The sequence below is a fragment of the Mustela erminea genome, chromosome 6 (genome assembly GCF_009829155.1).
Source record: "Mustela erminea isolate mMusErm1 chromosome 6, mMusErm1.Pri, whole genome shotgun sequence".
NCBI classification, from domain to species: Eukaryota; Metazoa; Chordata; class Mammalia; order Carnivora; family Mustelidae; genus Mustela; species Mustela erminea.
In genome coordinates this window covers 55,056,176-55,074,970 of record NC_045619.1, presented here as the reverse complement: position 1 = coordinate 55,074,970, position 18,795 = coordinate 55,056,176, and the positions used below count along the sequence as shown (strand labels likewise).

Genomic DNA, 18,795 nt, shown 5'->3' with positions numbered 1-18,795 from the left:
GTAATGCGTATTATTTTAATGCATTATTGAAAAAATCAGAACGAATGCAAAAAAATCAGAATGAACAAAATATCGACATTTTAACTAAAGTTCTATTGAAAACAGATGATTGCGCACGTAGTGTCAATAGAGAGGGGCACAGATTAGATTTTCTTACATTTCAGAGATAATGGACCCCTTTGAGAATTCAGTGAGAGCTACGGACCCTCTTTTGAAATGCACAGGCACAAGCACACAAATATTTTCCTGCAATTTCAAAGTTCGCAGACTACCTCAAGTTTATGTAGGGCCTCCTGGATAATAGGGTTAGTTTTCTTCAGCCTCGAAAATACAAAGGTGCCTGACAATAGGTACTGGCAATTCAGTTAAGAATAACAAATAGCGTGGAGGACATGGGGAGTTAGAGAGGAGAAGGGAGTTGGGGGAAATTGGAAGGGGAGGTGAATCATGAGAGACTATGGACTCTGAAAAACAATCTGAGGGGTTTGAAGTGTTGCGGGGGGGTGGGAGGTTGGGGTACCAGGTGGTGGGTATTATAGAGGGCACGGATTGCATGGAGCACTGGGTGTGGTGCCAAAATAATGAATACTGTTATACTGGAAAAAAAAAAAAGAGCCAATTTCGGTGTGAGAAGAGAAACACACATACATCTCTCCTGATATCTTGGTGGGGGGGTAGAGAAGAGAGGCAGGAAGGATGTCCTCGTCTCACTCCAAAGTGTGCATGGGGCAATGGAATGGGAAAGGCGACTCTTGGGGGGGGGGCACTTCCTTAAGAAACGTGCACAGTTGCCCCTAGATATGGAATGCCCCTTCCTCAGGTATTTTAGAAATCGTGGCTAACATATCACAAGTTTTTATTCCTACCAGTGAAGAGTAATCACTGCAAATTATTTTAATTTATGAACAGTGAGGCACCTGGGAGAGGAGAGACTTCACTGAAGGAGAGATGGGACTGAAGGACGGATTTCTACAGGAAAGAGGCAAGTAAGGGCGGCATTTCTGACACGGCAAGGCAGAAAGATATTGCTGTTCTTTATGCACACTTTTCAAGAGGGTCCATTTTTAAGAGAGGAAAAAAATGTTGGAAAAGAGATACAGAGAGTTGAAAGGCTCCTCCAATAGATTTAGGGGGCAAACTGAAACCGCTGGGAAAAGCGGGTGAGAAGGTTTTCTAATCAGCAGTGGCAACGGAGGCGTGTGGAGAACAGAAGGATCTCGTTGGATTTGCATGACCCACACCACACAGATGATCTACCACGGGTGTCTGAATAAAGAAGAATGCATGTCCTTTCTTTGCCCCTCTTGCTCTTTTAAACCACACAGGAAAATGGCTTGTGCAGGCCACAGTCCACAGAACAGTCCTTTGCAAAGTGTAACAAGAGCAGAACTCATTCTCATTCTGGACGGGGCCTGATGGGCCCCGTCACTGGCATGGGAGAGGCTTTCTTTTGTGCAGTTCAGCTGCGCCTGGTCCCTTCCCTCCCAAGTTCTCTTTATTCCAAGGAAACTTAAACAAGCAGGCTGCCTTTTCTCAGGATGGAGACAGTCCCTATTATCACCGAGTCCTGTGGGGTGACCAGGAGGCTGGGAGGGAGGGGTGGGGGAGGAGCCAGGAATAGGGAGCCTGAAAGAAGCCTTTAACTTTTTCAAGGCTCACTCCACAGGCCTCAGAAAACACATCCTCGGCCCCAAAGGCAGAGGAGAGCAGGGTTCGAACAAGCTAAGGCACTTGTAAGACAGTGCTTTTCTGGAAAATGACCTCTTTTAAGGGGAACTCTGCCTCCTCCTCCTCCCCCACTTCTTCCGTCACTTCCTCCCTGACACTTGGGAGAGTGATTCCAAGTGTTTCCAAGGTCCCATCGGCTGCCTTTTGGGGCCACATCAGCTCTCCTTCCCCAGGCCGCCTGAGCCACAGCGGAATGGGCACAAGGAGGGGCCCCGAGACGGCACAACAGAGGAGGGTGGAACCGTTTCAACTGCCTGTGGACAGCTCAGGAAGATGTCAAAAATCAAACTTGGGAAAGCAGCTTCTATTTAAAGAGAACGGTGTAGCATGTGTGTGTGTGCCTGCGTCCGTGTGTGTCACAGACTCCTCTCCACTTCTCCCCTTGTCGCTTCTATGCTAAGGATCTTCATGGGGAATGGCGGTTGTATAGTTATCCATTAAAAAAGTTGTCATCTTTCTTCGCACCCGTTCAATTCCCTGGTATCCAAGGTGTGACGGTTACTAATCCTCTGGTTTTCAGGGCTTAAGACGGTCACTGGGGAGTCGGGAAAATGAAAAAACACAGCAAAAGCAACCCCATGCCACCTTCCAGAACAGCAAGCACACTGCAGTCAAAAGGAGACTCTCTCTTGCTGCCCAATACGCTTCTCTGTGTCTCTGTCATCTGTCTTATCCACAGTTCAGGTTATTCCCTCCTCTGGACAAAGGCATGAAGGCTTCTGGGAAGAGGAGGCTGGTGGAGGGAATGCCCTAAGTCAACAGGATCAGTAGAATCCGTTTACACCTTACGTTGGTTAGGTAGTCAGATGAATGTGTCAGAGCCATTAGCGAGGACCCTCATGTTTTAAGGACAGCAGGGCGGTGGGCGGGGGGTGGCTGAAGCAGCCAGGAGGCAGAAAAGTAGAGGCTCCAAAGGGAAGGAGATTATGTCCACTTTCACCTACAGATGTTTATGATATAGGACTCTTTTTTAAAGATATTCTTTATTTTTTTAAACTTTTTTAAAAATTTCTTTTCAGCATCACAGTATTCATTGTTTTTGCACCATACCCAGTGCTCCATGCAATCTGTGCCCTCTCTAATATCCACCACCTGGTTCCCCCAACCTCCCACCCCTGACCCCTTCAAAACCCTCAGATTGTTTTTCAGAGTCCATAGTCTCTCATGGTTCACCTCCCCTTCCAATTTCCCTCAACTCCCTTCTCCTCTCCATCTTCCCTTGTCCTCCATGTTATTTGTTATGCTCCACAAATAAGTGAAACCATATGATAATTGACTCTCTCTGCTTGACTTATTTCACTCAGCATAATCTCTTCCAGTCCCGTCCATGTTGCTACAAAAGTTGGGTATTCATCCTTTCTGATGGAGGCATAATACTCCATAGTGTATATGGACCACATCTTCCTTATCCATTCGTCCATTGAAGGGCATCTTGGTTCTTTCCATAGTTTGGCGACCGTGGCTGATTAAAACGCTTTAAAGTATAGGAATAGAGGGAACATTCCTGAACTTCATAAAATCTGTCTATGAAAGACCCACAGCAAATATCATCCTCAATGGGAAAAAGCTTGCAGCCTTCCCGTTCAGATCAGGAACACGACAAGGATGTCCACTCTCACCAATCTTGTTCAACATGGTATTAGAAGTCCTAGCAACAGCAATCAGACAACAAAGAGAAATAAAAGGTATCCAAATTGGCAAGGAAGAAGTCAAACTCTCTCTCTTTGCAGACGACATGATTCTTTATATGGAAAACCCAAAAGACTCCACACCCAAACTACTATAACTCATACAGCAATTCAGCAATGTGGCAGGATACAAAGTCAATGTACAGAAATCAGTGGCTTTCTTATACACTAACAATGAAAATACAGAAAGGGAAATTAGAGAATCGATTCAATTTACTATAGCACCAAGAACCATAAGATACCTGGGAATAAACCTAACCAAAGAGGTAAAGGAACTGTACTCGAGGAACTACAGAACACTCATGAGAGAAACTGAAGACACAAAAAGATGGAAGACCATTCCATGCTCTTGGATCAGAAGAATAAACATTGTTAAAATGTCTATACTGCCTAGAGCAATCTATTCTTTTAATGCCATTCCGATCAAAATTCCACTGGTATTTTTCAAAGAGCTGGAGCAAATAATCTAAAAATTTGTATGGAATCAGAAGAGACCCGGAATCGCTAAGGAAATGTTGAAAAGCAAAAATAAAACTGGCGGCATCACATTACCTGATCTTAAGCTTTACTACAAAGCTGTGATCACCAAGACAGCATGGAACTGGCATAAAAACAGACACATAGACCAGTGGAACAGAGTAGAGAGCCCAGATATGGACCCTCAACTCTATGGTCAAATAATCTTTGACAAAACAGGAAAAATATACAGTGGAAAAAAGACAGTCTCTTCAATAAATGGTGCTGGGAAAACTGGACAGCTATATGTAGAAGAATGAAACTCAACCATTCTCTTACACCGTACACAAAGATAAACTCAAAATGGATAAAAGACCTCAATGTGAGACAGGAATCCATCAGAATCCTAGAGGAGAACATAGGCAGTAACCTCTTCGATATTAGCCATAGCAACTTCTTTCAAGATATGTCTCCAAAGGCAAAGGAAACAAAAGCGAAGATGAACTTTTGGGATTTCATCAAGATCAAAAGCTTCTGCACAGCAAAGTAAACAGTCAACAAAACAAAGAGGCAACCCATGGAATGGGAGAAGATATTTACAAATGACAGTACAGACAAAAGGTTGATATCCAGGATCTATAAAGAACTCCTCAAACTCAACTCACACAAAACAGACAATCATGTCAAAAAATGGGCAGAAGATATGAACAGACACTTCTCCAATGAAGACATACAAATGGCTATCAGGCACATGAAAAAATGTTCATCATCACTAGCCACCAGGGAGATTCAAATTAAAACCACATTGAGATACCACCTTACACCAGTTAGAATGGCCAAAATTAGCAAGACAGGAAACAACATGTGTTGGAGAGGATGTGGAGAAAGGGGAACCCTCTTACACTGTTGGTGGGAATGCAAGTTGGTGCAGCCACTTTGGAAAACAATGTGGAGATTCCTCAAGAAATTAAAAATAGAGCTTCTTTATTTATTTGACAGAGAGTGTGTGCACACACAGGGGGAGCAGCAGGCAGAGCAGGCAGAGGGAGAAGCAGGCTTCCCGCTGAGTAGGGAGCCTGATGTGGGGCTCGATCCCAAGACCCTGGGATCATGACCTGAGCCAAAGACAGACCCTTAACCGACTGAGCCACCCAGGTGCCCCAGATGTATGACTCTTTTAAAGGAGCCTCTACTTCTGCACCGGGAGAGGGGTGGGCACTTACAATACAGACAGATGAGAGCGTCCTGGGTTCTGGTGACAGGGCCCTGTCTGTTTTTTAACTTGGACTTGAGCATCTGAAAAGCAGCTGAACAGAAGGAGCGGTGCATCCCTGATGGCCCGAGTAATGTTTGCTCACAGCACGCGGATGCTTCCCTAAGGCTGGCAGAGCGTGGTCCAGGCAAGGCCTCCGCGTGCGGGGCAGGCTGACCTCCTCTGGTCCTGCTCTTTAGAAAACATGCTGTCTACTTCTGTTTCTTGGCAAGAACCATTAATTTGCTGGAAACAAGAAAATCGGCCTTTAGCTCCTTTATTAGAAAATAGAAATCAAATCCTGTGTCTGTCGCCTACCAGCACAGCAACTGTAAGGTAGGTCCGTGTCATAATCCTTGGGACCTGCTAACGTGACCTTATTTTTAAAAAGATCTTTGCAGATGTAACTGAGTTTTGGAGCTGGAGATGAGATCATCCTGGATGATTCAGGTGGGACCTAAGTCTAATGACAAGTGTCATTCTGAGAGAACATGGGGTGGGGGGCGGGCCCAGAAGACAAGGCTGCGTGAACACAGCGGAGACAGGAGCGATGCAGACAGGGGCCCACTTGGTTTCCTTCCTCACAGGCTCCTCATAGCCACATGTTGAGATTTCCTTGCCTCTCTCCAGTATTTGTCACTTTCTCCTGAGTTCTCAAAAATCGCTTTCTTACTTCTCTTGGCTCTTGAAAAGCTTTCCAGTTTTCCACCTTCTGTCTCTCTGAAACACCACCTCTTGTGCGTATACATCTTGTCTTCCTACTACCTGGTTCTTTACTTCTGAAGGGATTATTCTTTCATTTTTAATTTTTTTCATTTGGTTTCCTGAGTTCTGACATCTCCTTCCTAAGTTTTCCTAATTCTGATTCATATTGTCGTCGCCTCCCCCCCATATTTTATGCCATTTTCTTATCGGATTTTAGCTCTTTTGGATGGCACGTTACAGTGCTGAGTGGCTTCAAAGCCGCGTCTCTTTGGCATACTTCCTTTAGGAGTGCTATTCTTCTTACTTTCTTTTATCTCATAAAAACCTTGTGTGGGATTTGACCTCACTATTTCTCTGTTGCTTGCTTTCATGTGAAACTGGTTTTCCTGAACTTTTAGAACAAGGTGTGCTCCAACTTGACATAGCTCTCTCTTCTATGGTGTTGCTGCAGTGCTCTAATATATGGAAGCCTGCTCTTGGAAATTTCCTCTTTCTGTTTCCTTTCGGGGACCCTTTTGCCTCAGTCTCTGTTGTCCGTCTGCGATTCAGCTTGCTTTCACTGCTGTAGCCTCTCAGTGTGGGGTGGTTCTGGAAGGAGGACCTGGGTGGTACATTCCTGAGTCGGGAGATGAGAGTGCTCTAGACCCTTTGGGCTCGCCCCGGGGGTCGTGTGCACACACTGCTCTTGGCATCAGTGAAAGGATCCTTACTTTCAGCTGTTCCGCTCACACCGACCCTCACAATTCCCAGTGAGCATCTATTGGCTGCTCTGGGCTTTTCCCATCAAAAGCCACACTGGATCATGGGTCTGGCTTGTCAGCACTTCTACCCTGGTCCGTGGGCTCTTGCTATGCTATGGAGCTGCTCTACTCTGCCCTGTGGCTTCTGGGAGTTCACGGCTCCCATGCCATCTTCTTGACTCTTGTCCCAGAATGCTTCAAGTTTGCAAGGACAGCATCCCTCTAGTATCTCGTAAAAGAGAGCACCCATCCTCTTAGACTCTGGAGGAACTCTTGCTGGGTTTCATGGCAGTTAAGTGAGAGAAGTGTGGTCATTGCTCTGAGGGGTCTCTGGCCACATCAAAGGGAGTCACAGCCCAAAGTGCAGGAAGCACAGAGACGGGATTCAGAGGGAAGACACGATCAAATGACTATAGCCTCCACGGGCAGTGGATGTCAAGGCAGGGACTACATGGCTCCTTCCTTCCTTCCTAGTAATTTATTTGGGGGGAAGGAACAGAAGAGAGAGAGAATCCTGAGCAGACTCCCCACTGACTGAGGAGCCCAATGCTGGGCTCGATCTCATGACCTTGAGATCATGACCCACTTCTTCCACTGAAAGCCCTGAAGAACTAGTCCAGTGGACATACAACTTCCAAATGGAAGAAACGTCTAGTGGAGAACAGCGGCAAAAACAGCAGTGACGACAGCACAAAGACACCCAACCTTTCACAACCATCCTTCCACACCACCTACAAGAAGTCAAGACTGACCGATGTTAGAACTACAAGAATTTAAAAAAAAAAAAAAAATTCACAGAAATTTGACTGACTCTGCCTGGAGGCTAAAATCTCAGTACTCCTAGATCCTGGTGAAGCTCTCCCCAGGTGAGCCCTCCTGCCCCCGTGATCGGTGACAAACTGCAGCTCAGAGAAACAGGGAGTTGCTGTCAGGCACAGACCGCCCACACAAGCCCGAGGAGGAGCTAGTCGGCAGCTCCTCTCAGAACGAGCCCCAGAGAGCAAGCACGCCCGGTCCCAGAGCCTCTGCAGGTGCCGCAGGCCTTGCCGTCAGCTTGAACCCGGCTTCCCTGCTTTTAAAAGCCTCCTTTCTCTGCAGAGCTGTGTTTGGAAGAGCCGGCTCCTCCCGGACACACCCGTCTCATCAAAGGATGCTGCCACGTGATGATCATTTTTCAAAGTGGCTTTTTAAATGCAGCCCTTGGAAACTTTGCAAGAAATGTATTGATTTGAAATGCTCAGGCTGAATTATTGAGCTCTGGCAAAAGGAAATAAATCTTTCCCGTTCTCTGTGTCAGTTGCCAAGTGCAGCTTCCAGGAAGCAATGACTGTCCTTTCTGGAAATGGAGCAAAAACTCAAAACATTCTATCACCTTCCCTTTACTTCACCCCTCCCTCCCCTCCCCCGCCTGCCCGCCCTGGTCTTCTCTTGCAATTCACTGACAAAAGCACTTTACATTCATTGCTCATTTGCCTGAATAGGCAACCGAATTAGTAATGCCCAAATTAGTAATGCCTGGCTGAGGCAGCTTCCTACATAATGAGGCCTGATCGTTTTGGCAGACCTGGAGGCCCGCGGAAGGCAAGCTCGCAGCACGTCATTGGGTTAAACACTCTTCCGGTTTTAGAACCCAAACTTCCCTTACAGACCTGGATGTGTGGAGTAGAGGGTGTATGTTCACTGATGGTAGCGATGTACAGGCCCAAGAGCCAGAACTGGGGTGGGAAGGAGGGGAGAGTGTTCAGGAAGCTGGGGGTATAGGGATGCTGGGCGTGTTCTAACACACACGCCAGGATTAACACAAAAACTTCCTGACATCTGCCGTTTCTTTCATTTCGGTCTGGGGTGATCATCTCACCTGGCCAAGTTCCAGGGGAATTCCCATCACTGCCATCAAAACACAGCTTGGTCTCATTGTGCTGAGGGCTCATCTGTCCATCTCTCCATCCACCCACCCACTCACCTATCCCTCTGACCCATCAGGCACCCATTATGGATTGCATCTTGTGTAAGGTGTAGGGCCTATCAAGGTGAGGGACAGTGGGTTTTCAAGTCTGTTGGGGAAGCAAAAGCCACCAAGAGACCCTGACAGGCCCAGTGCATTAGAGCAGGGCCAGAGAAGACTTTCTGAACTCAAGGATGGGGTTACAGCTTTGTTGGCAGAGGGATCAGAAGATACAAAGCCCTGCACACACGAGAGAGCAAAACCAGTGTGGGAAACCAAGTGGTTTCAGTAAGACAGAACTCAGAAATGCAGGGGAACGTGCATTTACAGGAGGGGAGGGGAGATGCTTTATAGGCATGGCAGACTTGATTTGTCCCCAACTGCCCTCGTGTTATCACCAGTCCAACTGCTGTTCAGGTCTTTCCCATGGCAGAGAACACCAAGTCCTTCCCCCCACTGTCCAATCCACTGGCAAATGCTGTGGGCTCTGCCTTCAAGGTGGATCCAGAATCTGACCACTTTGGCCACGTCTGCTGCTGCCACCTTATTCCCAGCCACCCTCAGCTCCCACCTGTGCTTCTGGCACAGCTCCCTCCCGGGTCTCCCAGTGGCCCCCTAGAGTCTATTTCCCCTAGAGTTTATTCTCAACATACAGGCCAGAGGGACCCATTTAAAACATGCCACTGGTCTGCTCAGAATTTACATGATGTCATTCCTCCACTGAAAATCCTCCAGTGGCATCCCATCTCACTCAGAGTTAATGTCCAAGTCCTTAAGATGACTTTTAGGGCCCTATGAGATCTGACTTCTGTCTGAACCTATCTCCTTCCTCCTTTCCCTCCCTCATTCTCTTCTAGCCATACTGACCTGTTTGCTGTTCTTTAAACATACCAGGCACATTCCTACCCCGGGGCCTTTGTACTTGCTGTTCCTTTAGCTGGAGTAGTCTCCCAGATAACTTCACTTCCTTCAAGTCTTCCCTAGACATTTCACATAAAAGTACACATCTCTGTTTTCAGGCTCCTCTTTATTTTCTTCCTTGTTTTATTTCTTTTCTTTAGCATATATCACTATCTGATCTACATAGTCTTCTTTATTTTTCATTTTCTTCCCTAGAGTATAAACAAATCCCCCCTTACCCGCTTGTTATTTATTTATTTTTGGTGTTCACCAGATCAAAGGATAGGCCCATAAAAAATTTCAAATGCAATCCTATTCTCTGGAAAACTATTTAAATGAAGCAAATATTACCATCATTAAAGTTATTTTATCTTGACATCCAGTCTCTAAATATGCTTTCCAAAAGCCTTTGTTATGACTCCACGGGTAGACTCCTGATTACATATATTTTGATCTTTATTGTAATTAGTTACAAAAATCCACGACAGCGGGGAAGGAACTGTTCTGATGACTGCTCTTTCTCTAATACTTCAAGCAATTTCTGGCACACAGCAGGTATTCAATAAATATTTTTGAATGAACGAGAAACGATGCCCTGAGAAGGAGAGAAGGTGTAACCCACTGTGTAGGAGTGGGGCTATACAGCCAGGCTTCCTGGGTTGGAATCTTGGCTCCCTGACTTACCAGCCGTGTGATCTTGGGCCAGGGACTTACCCTTTTGTGCCTTGGTTTCCTCAATTTTAAAAGTGGGATAGAAACAGGACCTACCTCGGAGAGCTGGGAGCAGCAAGTCCATTACACTCAGAATAGTGCCCAGCACAGACCAAGCACCTGATAAATGTTAGCCACGATGAGCAAGGGCCTTGTCTGCTGGACTAAGGACTTTAGACTTATCCTCAGGCTACTTCGAGTCATTGAAGGATTTTAAACAAGGGAGTAACATAATCAGATATTGTTTTCGAAGGATCACTCCAGCTGCAAAGTGAAAGATGAATTAGGACAGAGCAAGACTGGTACAAGGAGATCAGTCAGAGGCTGTCGTAGGAATGGAGGTGGCAGATATTGTTAGCCTGAACTGAAGCAAAAGGAATGGAGAAAGGGTTGGCTCAAGATATTAGGGAGGTCAACAGAATGTGGAGGTTAACTGTGTGGAGGAAGAAGGCCATGACAAAATCCAGGCTTCTGAATCCCCCAGCTGGAGAGTGGTGCCCGTCCACACCTTCCCGCTCCCGAGGAGGAGAAAATGTATTCATTTTTGTGGGCTGTGAGCCATGGGGCAGCCGGGTGAGAAGCCCGGCAAGCAGTCCTACACATGTGTCTTGTACTTAAGGGAAAGATCCAGGCTAGATCGAAAAAAGGTTTAAGAGAGATCATACCAGTGATTACTGAAGCCACTGGAGTAGATGAGATGGAAGGAAAACATTTAAGTAGCAAACCATTTTAAACAGGTGTACCCTTGAAGGACGAGGCAGCAACAGACAAAGTAGGGGAGGGTACATCTCGCCACCTAAGACGGGGAGTCTCAAGAAGCAGTCAGACAAGTCACAAGCCAAGACAGAGTCGAGATGGGGAATAGCAAGACATGTCCAGTGGACTGAGCATCTGGTGACTCTGGCCAGAGCAGAGGTCAGCATGGGCTGAGGAGTTCATGGGAGGTGAGGAGATGAGGGGCAGGGGTGCATAACTCTTTCAAAATCTCGGCTGTGAAGGAAAAAAGAGACAGAGTGGTAGTGAAGGGGATATAGAATTCAGGCAGGTTTCTCTGAAGGTGGAAGGAACTCAATCCAACGGAGAAAGAATATGGAGGCGGCAGAGGGTAACTGACTGGGGAGGCTGGGGCAGAGGAGGCTGCACTCAGGGGAAAGGAGCAGGAAGACATTAGGAAGGACCTGGTGCCTTGAGGGGAGCAACTGTAAGCTTGGGCCTGAAGGCAGATAAGCTAAGGGTGGAGGGGAGGGCTGAGGACCGCAGACTGGTGGGAGACGGGTGGCGTTGTAGTTTAGCAAACGTGACTCTCAACCGTGACACAAGCCTCAGGGAACACGCGAGCACTGACGAGGGGCACTCGAAGGCCTGAAGAGCAGTGTCCACGTGAGGGACGGGAGGGATGAACTGTGAACAAAGGGAAGCCCACCCCTTCTCTTCTGGAAATGCAGGCTGTAGGCTTGGAGATGCCAACCTCCACACTGTAACTGTTGTGAAACCCAAACCACAAAATTATTCAGAGAGAATATACGGTGTTCTCAGAGAAATCTTCCTTAAGAACCATTCCCATTGCTTCTTTGATGAAAAACCTTCAAGACTCTCCCCTGAGGCATACAGAACAAAATAAAAACTCTCTTTAAAGATGCATTCAACACCTTAACCTGCCCCCCTCCCCTCCCAACACCCTTTGCCTGACACCCTCTTACACACCTGGCCTGGTCCAGGCTCTCCCCACGATGCCTTAGTGCACAGGCTTGCTTCTTCTGGAGTCCAGATTACCCCCACCCTGGCCTGCTGAAACTTGCCCCTCCTTTAATGCCTGGAAGGAAAGTCACTCTTTCCATGAAGCCTTCTTCCAAAAATGTCTTTCCTCCTGTCTTTTTGCTTCCAGAGCACTCTGAAGCTGTATATAGAATTTCCAGAAGCTGTGTGAAATTGGATTTATCTGTGCTTATGTCTTTTTCCTTACTAGGCAGCAAGCTCTGAAGGCGAGCCTATTTGTGTTTGACTTGGTGCCCCTCAGGGAACCCACCTGGTAGGTGTTCATGGACTCGAGCTGGCCTGGGGGTGGGCCTATGTGTGCCATTTGCAGCCATGGAAAGAGCTGGAAGACTTCTTGACAAGTACTCATGGTTTGTGTCTTAAACCTGAATAGATCCTGTCAGTGTGTCTTTCTGGCTAGAAAAGCATATTATTGGTTGAATACGCATTGAGCTCATCAGTGGAAATCAGTCCTTGGAATTCTAATATTTAGGTCAGTAGAGCACATTTTAACGTCTAATCGCCTGATCTATTAGCTCCCCCTCCTTCCTCAGTTTTCCTTGTTTGGCATCTTAGGGACATTTTTTCTTTTTCTGATACACTTCGTCATTACCTCCTATTTCTTTAACTTTGTCCTACCATACAGCAGACACAGGAGCATCATGCACGCAGGACCTCTTTTGCTTGCTTTTAAGAGAATAATTACTGAAAGGGTATTTGCTTCTGGCATTTAAGGGAAACAAATAAATTGGGATTTTACCATCTACCTGGTACTTCAGAGACACTATCTGTTTGATCCTCATACCAGCTCTGGAAGGTGGACATTACTGCTGTCTGTCCTTTTACAGATGAGAAAATGCAGGCCTGGACAGAGGACACTAAATGATTTATGAAGATCCTGAGTCCAGTGCACGGCGGAAGCAAGACTCACCGCCCAGCTCGTCTGACTCCAGAGCTCGGGTCCTACAGCTTCCCAGTGCCGGATGGTCCTAAAGGCTGCAGAGCACAACCCTCTCCCCACTGAGGATGGTCATGGTACACGCTATCTCTGACTGGAACTTTGAACATCTTGATTTTAAGTGGGCTGTGAGGTCAATGGAAGGATGGAAAGAAGGTGGCATCTGGTTAAAGCTTCCATTGGCTACAGAGAAATATCAAAGGAAAAGCAGACACAGCTCAATTTGAGTGATTTAATGCTTTCAAATTGTCAAGTGCAACATGGACCCTTTCGTCAACACCCCCTACCCTTTCTAACCCGGACCCCCGGTGTGTGGTGCCCCACCATCCTTTGGCTTAGACAGAAAAAGAGAGCTGACTGCAGGCACACAGATGGTCGGGGACAGGGAAGCCAAGAAAGCTTCTTCCCCCGCTCAGTAGTCTCTGCATATCTTGAGATCTCTCATCTATCCAATAAAAAGTGAAAGGGTCAGGTAGCTGAGGACCAGGTCTGATGCAGCGATCTTTCTAAAACAGAAAGCTGACTGTATTAATGCTTTGCTTAAACATTTCCAGAAGCTTCCCAGGGCCTCTCTAAGCTCCTGCTTAACTTGTCATGCCGCCCTCTGGCTGACCCAGCTGCAGCCACATGGGCATGCTTGCAATTCCCAGAGGCACCGTATTCTCTGGCCTTTGCACAGACCACCCCCTCTGCCGGGCTTGGGCTGCTTTTGTTTTCTGCCTGGTGAAACATATACACTTCAAAATTATACTAAGATTTCTTGGGGTCACCTTTTTAAATGCTCTATCACCCCAGGAAGGCCTGGACATGTCATTGTCAGAAAAGGTGAACCATAGGCAGGGGTGGGGAGGGGGCAGAAATGCTAATGAAACTGCCCGTTCCATCATTTTTGAGTTTCAAACTCAGTGACAGTGACAGGAATTTATTTGTTGTATCTGGTCCACAAATAAACCCAAGACTAAGCCACCACTCCTACCAAGCCCTTCACGTCGGGATGTCCTTCTCCTCTGAGCTGAATCATGGGATGTGGATACATGACCTCACACCTGGTAACAAAGGGCTTTCTACTTTATCTCATTTGGCTCTCCTAATAACCAGGCAGGTCAGTGGTGCACACGTTACTGTTCATATTTCCAGCTTAGCAACCAGAAGGGAAGGAGGCTAACTGGCTTGCTCAAAGTTGCCCGACTAGGATTAGAACCGAAGTCTCCTGGCTCTTGGTCCAGCGTTTGTCAAACATACCAAGCTCCGAAAGTCAAGGGGGGGACCATGGGTCAGTATCCTCAAAGGTACTGTCCATGCTCATCTGCCCGTTTACAACCAGGCACTGCGGGACCATTCACCTCAAAGGGTGACCGTACTCCATCAGGAAATTATGGGCATCCGGGAAGCGTGGATGAGGAATTAGAGGCCTTGTGCTTTTGTCCTGGCTTTGAGCCTGTGTTCGCATCTGTAACATGGGAATCACTGTTTCTATCACGCCCACCTCGCACGGTTGTCATGAGCTCAAATGAGGCAAGGGACAGGAAGGTTCTTAGGCATTACCGTTAAACAGTAAGTAGGTATCCTACTGGTGACCAAGCATATGACCTGACGGACTGCAAGAGAGCGGGACTGCATTCTCTTCTGATTCTGGATTTGGTTCTCTGCTTCCTTCTCCTTTAGCTCTCACTGGGCTCTAGCTCTCTACTTTCTGAGCTGAACCTGGAGAAGCAGTGCCGGGGACCCTGCCCCCTTCCAGGGCTACCTCGGATGGCAGTCCTCCTGCTGGACACAGGGCAAGGGCAGCAGGGGGAGGTGTTCTGCCCCAACTCTTCCCCTGTGATGTATTCTGTTCTTAGTCACCCCTTCCCTCCAAGCTTGTAGAACTGAGTTCTTGGTTAAAGTCTCCACATTGTTTATGACATTTATTTTTCTACATCAGGCTTCCTTCAAGGAAAATGACAGAAACCACATCTCATAAAACCTGAGCAAGAGCTATACAGCTCAAGAAAGAGGGCTGTTGACCTGAGCCATTATCACGTGGGTGCCAAACCCCTGTCAGTCTCCTCTGGGTGACGGTGTCAACCCCTGGCACAACTCAGGACACCTCAAGAAGTCGGACACAGCAGGGGAGTCTGGCTGGATCTGTCCTACACTTGGAGGATCGTATTTACGATATTTCGTATTTGCCACACTGGCTCTGAAAAAGACATGCTGGTCCGCTTACGGGCGTAAGCACAGATTTAATCACCTATAGTTTAGACCCCAAATACTGAGGTTACTTTATTTTTACAAGGTTTGGTTAACAATGCCAAGAAAGGATAAAATATTTAAATTGGTATGATCCTGGAAAATCACGGTGGACATACACTTGGGCTCCCCTAAAACGGATTTGAAGATAATCAAATAGATACAACATAAAAATCTTTTAAATACATGTTAATTTTTCTTTGGTTCTCGCGTGGGTCATTCAGGCTGAGCTGACAGAGGTTCAGGGTTCCCATTATAAATATCAGTTGTCATAGTACAGGATGACATGTAATGTGCCAGTTAATAACAGCTTTACAGATTCACAGAAAATCAGATAATAGACATTTTACTGTAACAGGATCATGATGGTTAAAAGAATCGATGCATTTTTCCAAAGGAGCTCAAGTCATTTCTAGGAAATAACTCATGTTCTGTGAGAACAGAACAGAATTTACGAGGAAGCGCTTAGTACTCCCAAGAAGAAAGTGTGTTTAAGAAAAAAAAAAAAGGGGGGCACCAGGGCCCCAGTGGAGTCACTTGCCCCCTTGATAGCAAACCAGGACTTAATTGCAGTTTTAGCTTCTCCCATGACTGTGACTTTTAACTGGCCTTTCCAGAACTACCTGGTCAGCACCAGTGAGGTCATCTACTTGATAGGATCCCAGCCTTCCCCAGGGGAGGGTAACCTTGCTGAACAACCCCATTCTTTGTTAGAAACTTCCTTTTTCTATCCCCTTCTGCCTATAAAAGCCTTCCATTTGGTACAGCTCCTTGGAGCTCCTTTCTACCCACTAGATGGGACGCTGTCCAGCTCATGAACCGATCAATAGCCAGTTTGATCTTTACATTTACTCACTTGAATTTTTGCCTTTTAACATATTTGATGGCAGTGGTGGGACATCAGGAGACTTCTGACAGGTTTGAGGACAGTAAGGAACACAGCTGTGGTACCCACAAACCCTGGGTCCTATCCTTTTCACCATTTCCAAGGGCCATAGATAAGTTCCTTTCCATTCTGAGCTCCCCTCTCCTTGAGTCAAGCTCCTAATCTAATTGGCTTTCTACTCTGCAATTCCCCTTTTTGCGAACCCAGTCCAGTCCACAGTCTTCACTTTTAGGGTTTGCTGGTTCAGTCTTTTCCCCCACTTGCCCCAGTTCTAGGCTGGGAATTGCTGGTAGCACATGCAGGGCCTTCTGTGGCCCAGGTCACGGTAATATCTTGGGGTCACTGCTGGTGTGTTAAGGTGCAAAAGTTTGTTTGTCTTGTTTTGTGTAGATAAAGGCTATATTGTCAATGGGCAATCTTGGAAGCCAAAAAGGCCAAAAATTGGTCAGCAGGGGTCTAGTACTTAAAAACTGTTAGAGTGCTTGCCACCTAACCCAAAGACTTCCATATTAGGATAAGTTAGTCATGGGAAGTATTAGATTGACAGTAGGTCATCTGCCAAGCTCAAGAAGATGTCTGTGCAGTGTGAGATGCTGCAAAACACCAGTCTCCAAACCAGAGGCACATACCTTTTATATATTAGCTTGGCTCTGAGAGAGCCAAAGGCTTAGCCAAAAAAAAAAAAAAAAAGAGGACAGAAAGGGATCTTTAAATTCTAAGGAGATGGGAATGCCACTGTCTGGCAGACCTGCTTATTTTATGTCCAGAAACTATAAGCCATAGATATCTACAGAAATGGCAAAATCACACTAAAAACAACCTAGAATGACAGTGGCAAATGTTCCCATTAGACAAGATTGTTCATTTAAAGAGCACAGTTGGAAAAAAGGGTTCTTGAATTAAACAAATAGAACAGGGTACCTATTTTAATAGGTATGCGGAAGCATCAAAAAGCCTTCAAAATTCCAAAATTGCTTCTTTAAAAACTGTGCTGCAAAAGGCTAATGAAAAATTAAAGACACAAGAGGTCTCTAAACCAGAAGATAGTAAGACTGACATGACTCTTACTGATCCCTTTCCCCCTCATTTCCCTGAGTTCTCATGGTCTAGTAATTCTCTCTCTGAACTGCCCTTCCACTCTGAAGACTATGAGACAGTTACCTTTTAAGATAAAAACCACCTGAGGTTGCAGGCCATCCTCATCAGACATTTCTCACTGGTTGGTCAAAGGCTGAACGATGTGTTCCTAGGGAGGAGTGTCCTAAGTTTTTTGTAAGAATTGAGCTTCATTATCGGGGCCTAAGACCTTGGGCTGCAGATCTTGATCAGCTTGTGCACATGCTGGTAGGACCTGGAGAAGCCCCAAAACGGATATAGAAAGCAAAAAGCCAAAACACCTAGAATGACATTCGAGATCCTCCATCTTCAACGTGGTCCCCTCCTGGACTAGAAGAACTTCACAATATAACAACAGATCTTCTATTTTTTTAAAAATCTTTTAAAGATTTATTTATTTATTTTAGAGAGAGATAGAGACAGCACGAGCAGGAGGGGCAGAGGGCAAGGGAGAGAAAATCTCAAGCAGCCTCCATCCTGAGCACACCACCTACTTCATACCACCTGAGCACACCACCTACAGTCTTCTAGGGGTCCATTAAAAAAACAGACCCAGAAATCGATGTCTCAATTCTAATCAACTGGGATATTGGAAAAAGAGGTTGTTCTCAAAAGTCTTCTGCAAAGTCTCCCACAACAACTCAAATACCTCCATATTAGCCTCTGAAGGAGGCCCCCAGATGGGTCCCTACTAGAGTTGATAGGACTCCAAGGGTAATCCCTACTTATTACACCAAGAATCCCTTTAAAGAGCCTAGAGGAAGCTAAAATTAAGACCCAAATAGACATTTTCCCAAAGAAGACATCCAGATGGCCAATAGACACATGAAAAGACTCAATGTCACTCATTGTCAGGGAAATATACATCAAAGTCACAATGAGATATCTATCACCTCACACCTGTAGGGATGGCTAAAATCAAGAAGACAAGAAATGTAAGTGTTGGCAAGGGGGTGGAGAAAAAGGAACCCTCAAGCACTATTTGTGGGAATGTAAGTTGGTATGGCTGCTATGGAAAACAATATGGAGAGTCCTCAAGAAAATAAAAATGAAAATACCATATGACCCAATAGTTCCACTACTGGGTATTGATCCAGGGAAAATGAAAATGCTAATATGAAAAAATATATGCACCCCTAGGTTTACTTCAGCATTATTTACAATAGACAAACCATGGAAACAACCTAAGTATCCATCAAGAGATAATGGATAAAGGAATAGATGTACAGACTATATACAGACTGGAACATTACACAGCCATTAAGGAGGATGAAATCCTGCCATTTGAAATAACATGGATGGACCTGGAGGGTATTATGCTAAGTGAAATAAGTCAGAGAAAGACAAATACTATATGATTTCTTTCATAAATGGAATCTAAAAAAATGAATAAGCAAAAAGCAGAATCAGAACTAAAAACACAGAGAGCAACCTGAGGGAGGGGTGGGAGGGCTGGACAAAATGGGTGAAGGGGAGTGGGAGACACAGGCCTCCAGTTACGGAATGAGTAAGTCGCAGGAATAAAAAGCAGAGCACAAAGAATATAGTCAATGATATTGTAATAGTGATGTAATGGGACAGATGGTCACTATATTTGTGGTAAACACAGCATAATGTATAAACCTGTCAAATCACTAACTCGCACACTTGAAACTAATGTACCATTGTGTGTCAACTATATTCAAATAAAAAGAAAAAAAAAATGGGAAACCTTCCCAAATTC

At 45.8% G+C, this 18,795-nt stretch overlaps 1 protein-coding gene across 4 annotated transcripts in view; it reads right to left on the bottom strand.

Annotated features, from left to right (window-relative positions):
• The window catches only part of ETV6 (ETS variant transcription factor 6), a 231,700-nt gene that overhangs the window by 55,740 nt on the left and 157,165 nt on the right, over window positions 1–18,795 (bottom strand). The window contains exon 1 of one of the 4 annotated variants that reach the window (XM_032347323.1): window positions 5,096–7,054. The exons of the other annotated variants lie outside the window; for them this stretch is intronic. Within the exon in view, the coding sequence (XP_032203214.1) occupies window positions 5,096–5,201 (106 nt within the window). The 5' untranslated portion in view covers window positions 5,202–7,054. Of the gene's footprint in view, window positions 1–5,095; window positions 7,055–18,795 lie in introns of those variants that run through there. 4 annotated transcript variants of the gene reach the window in all.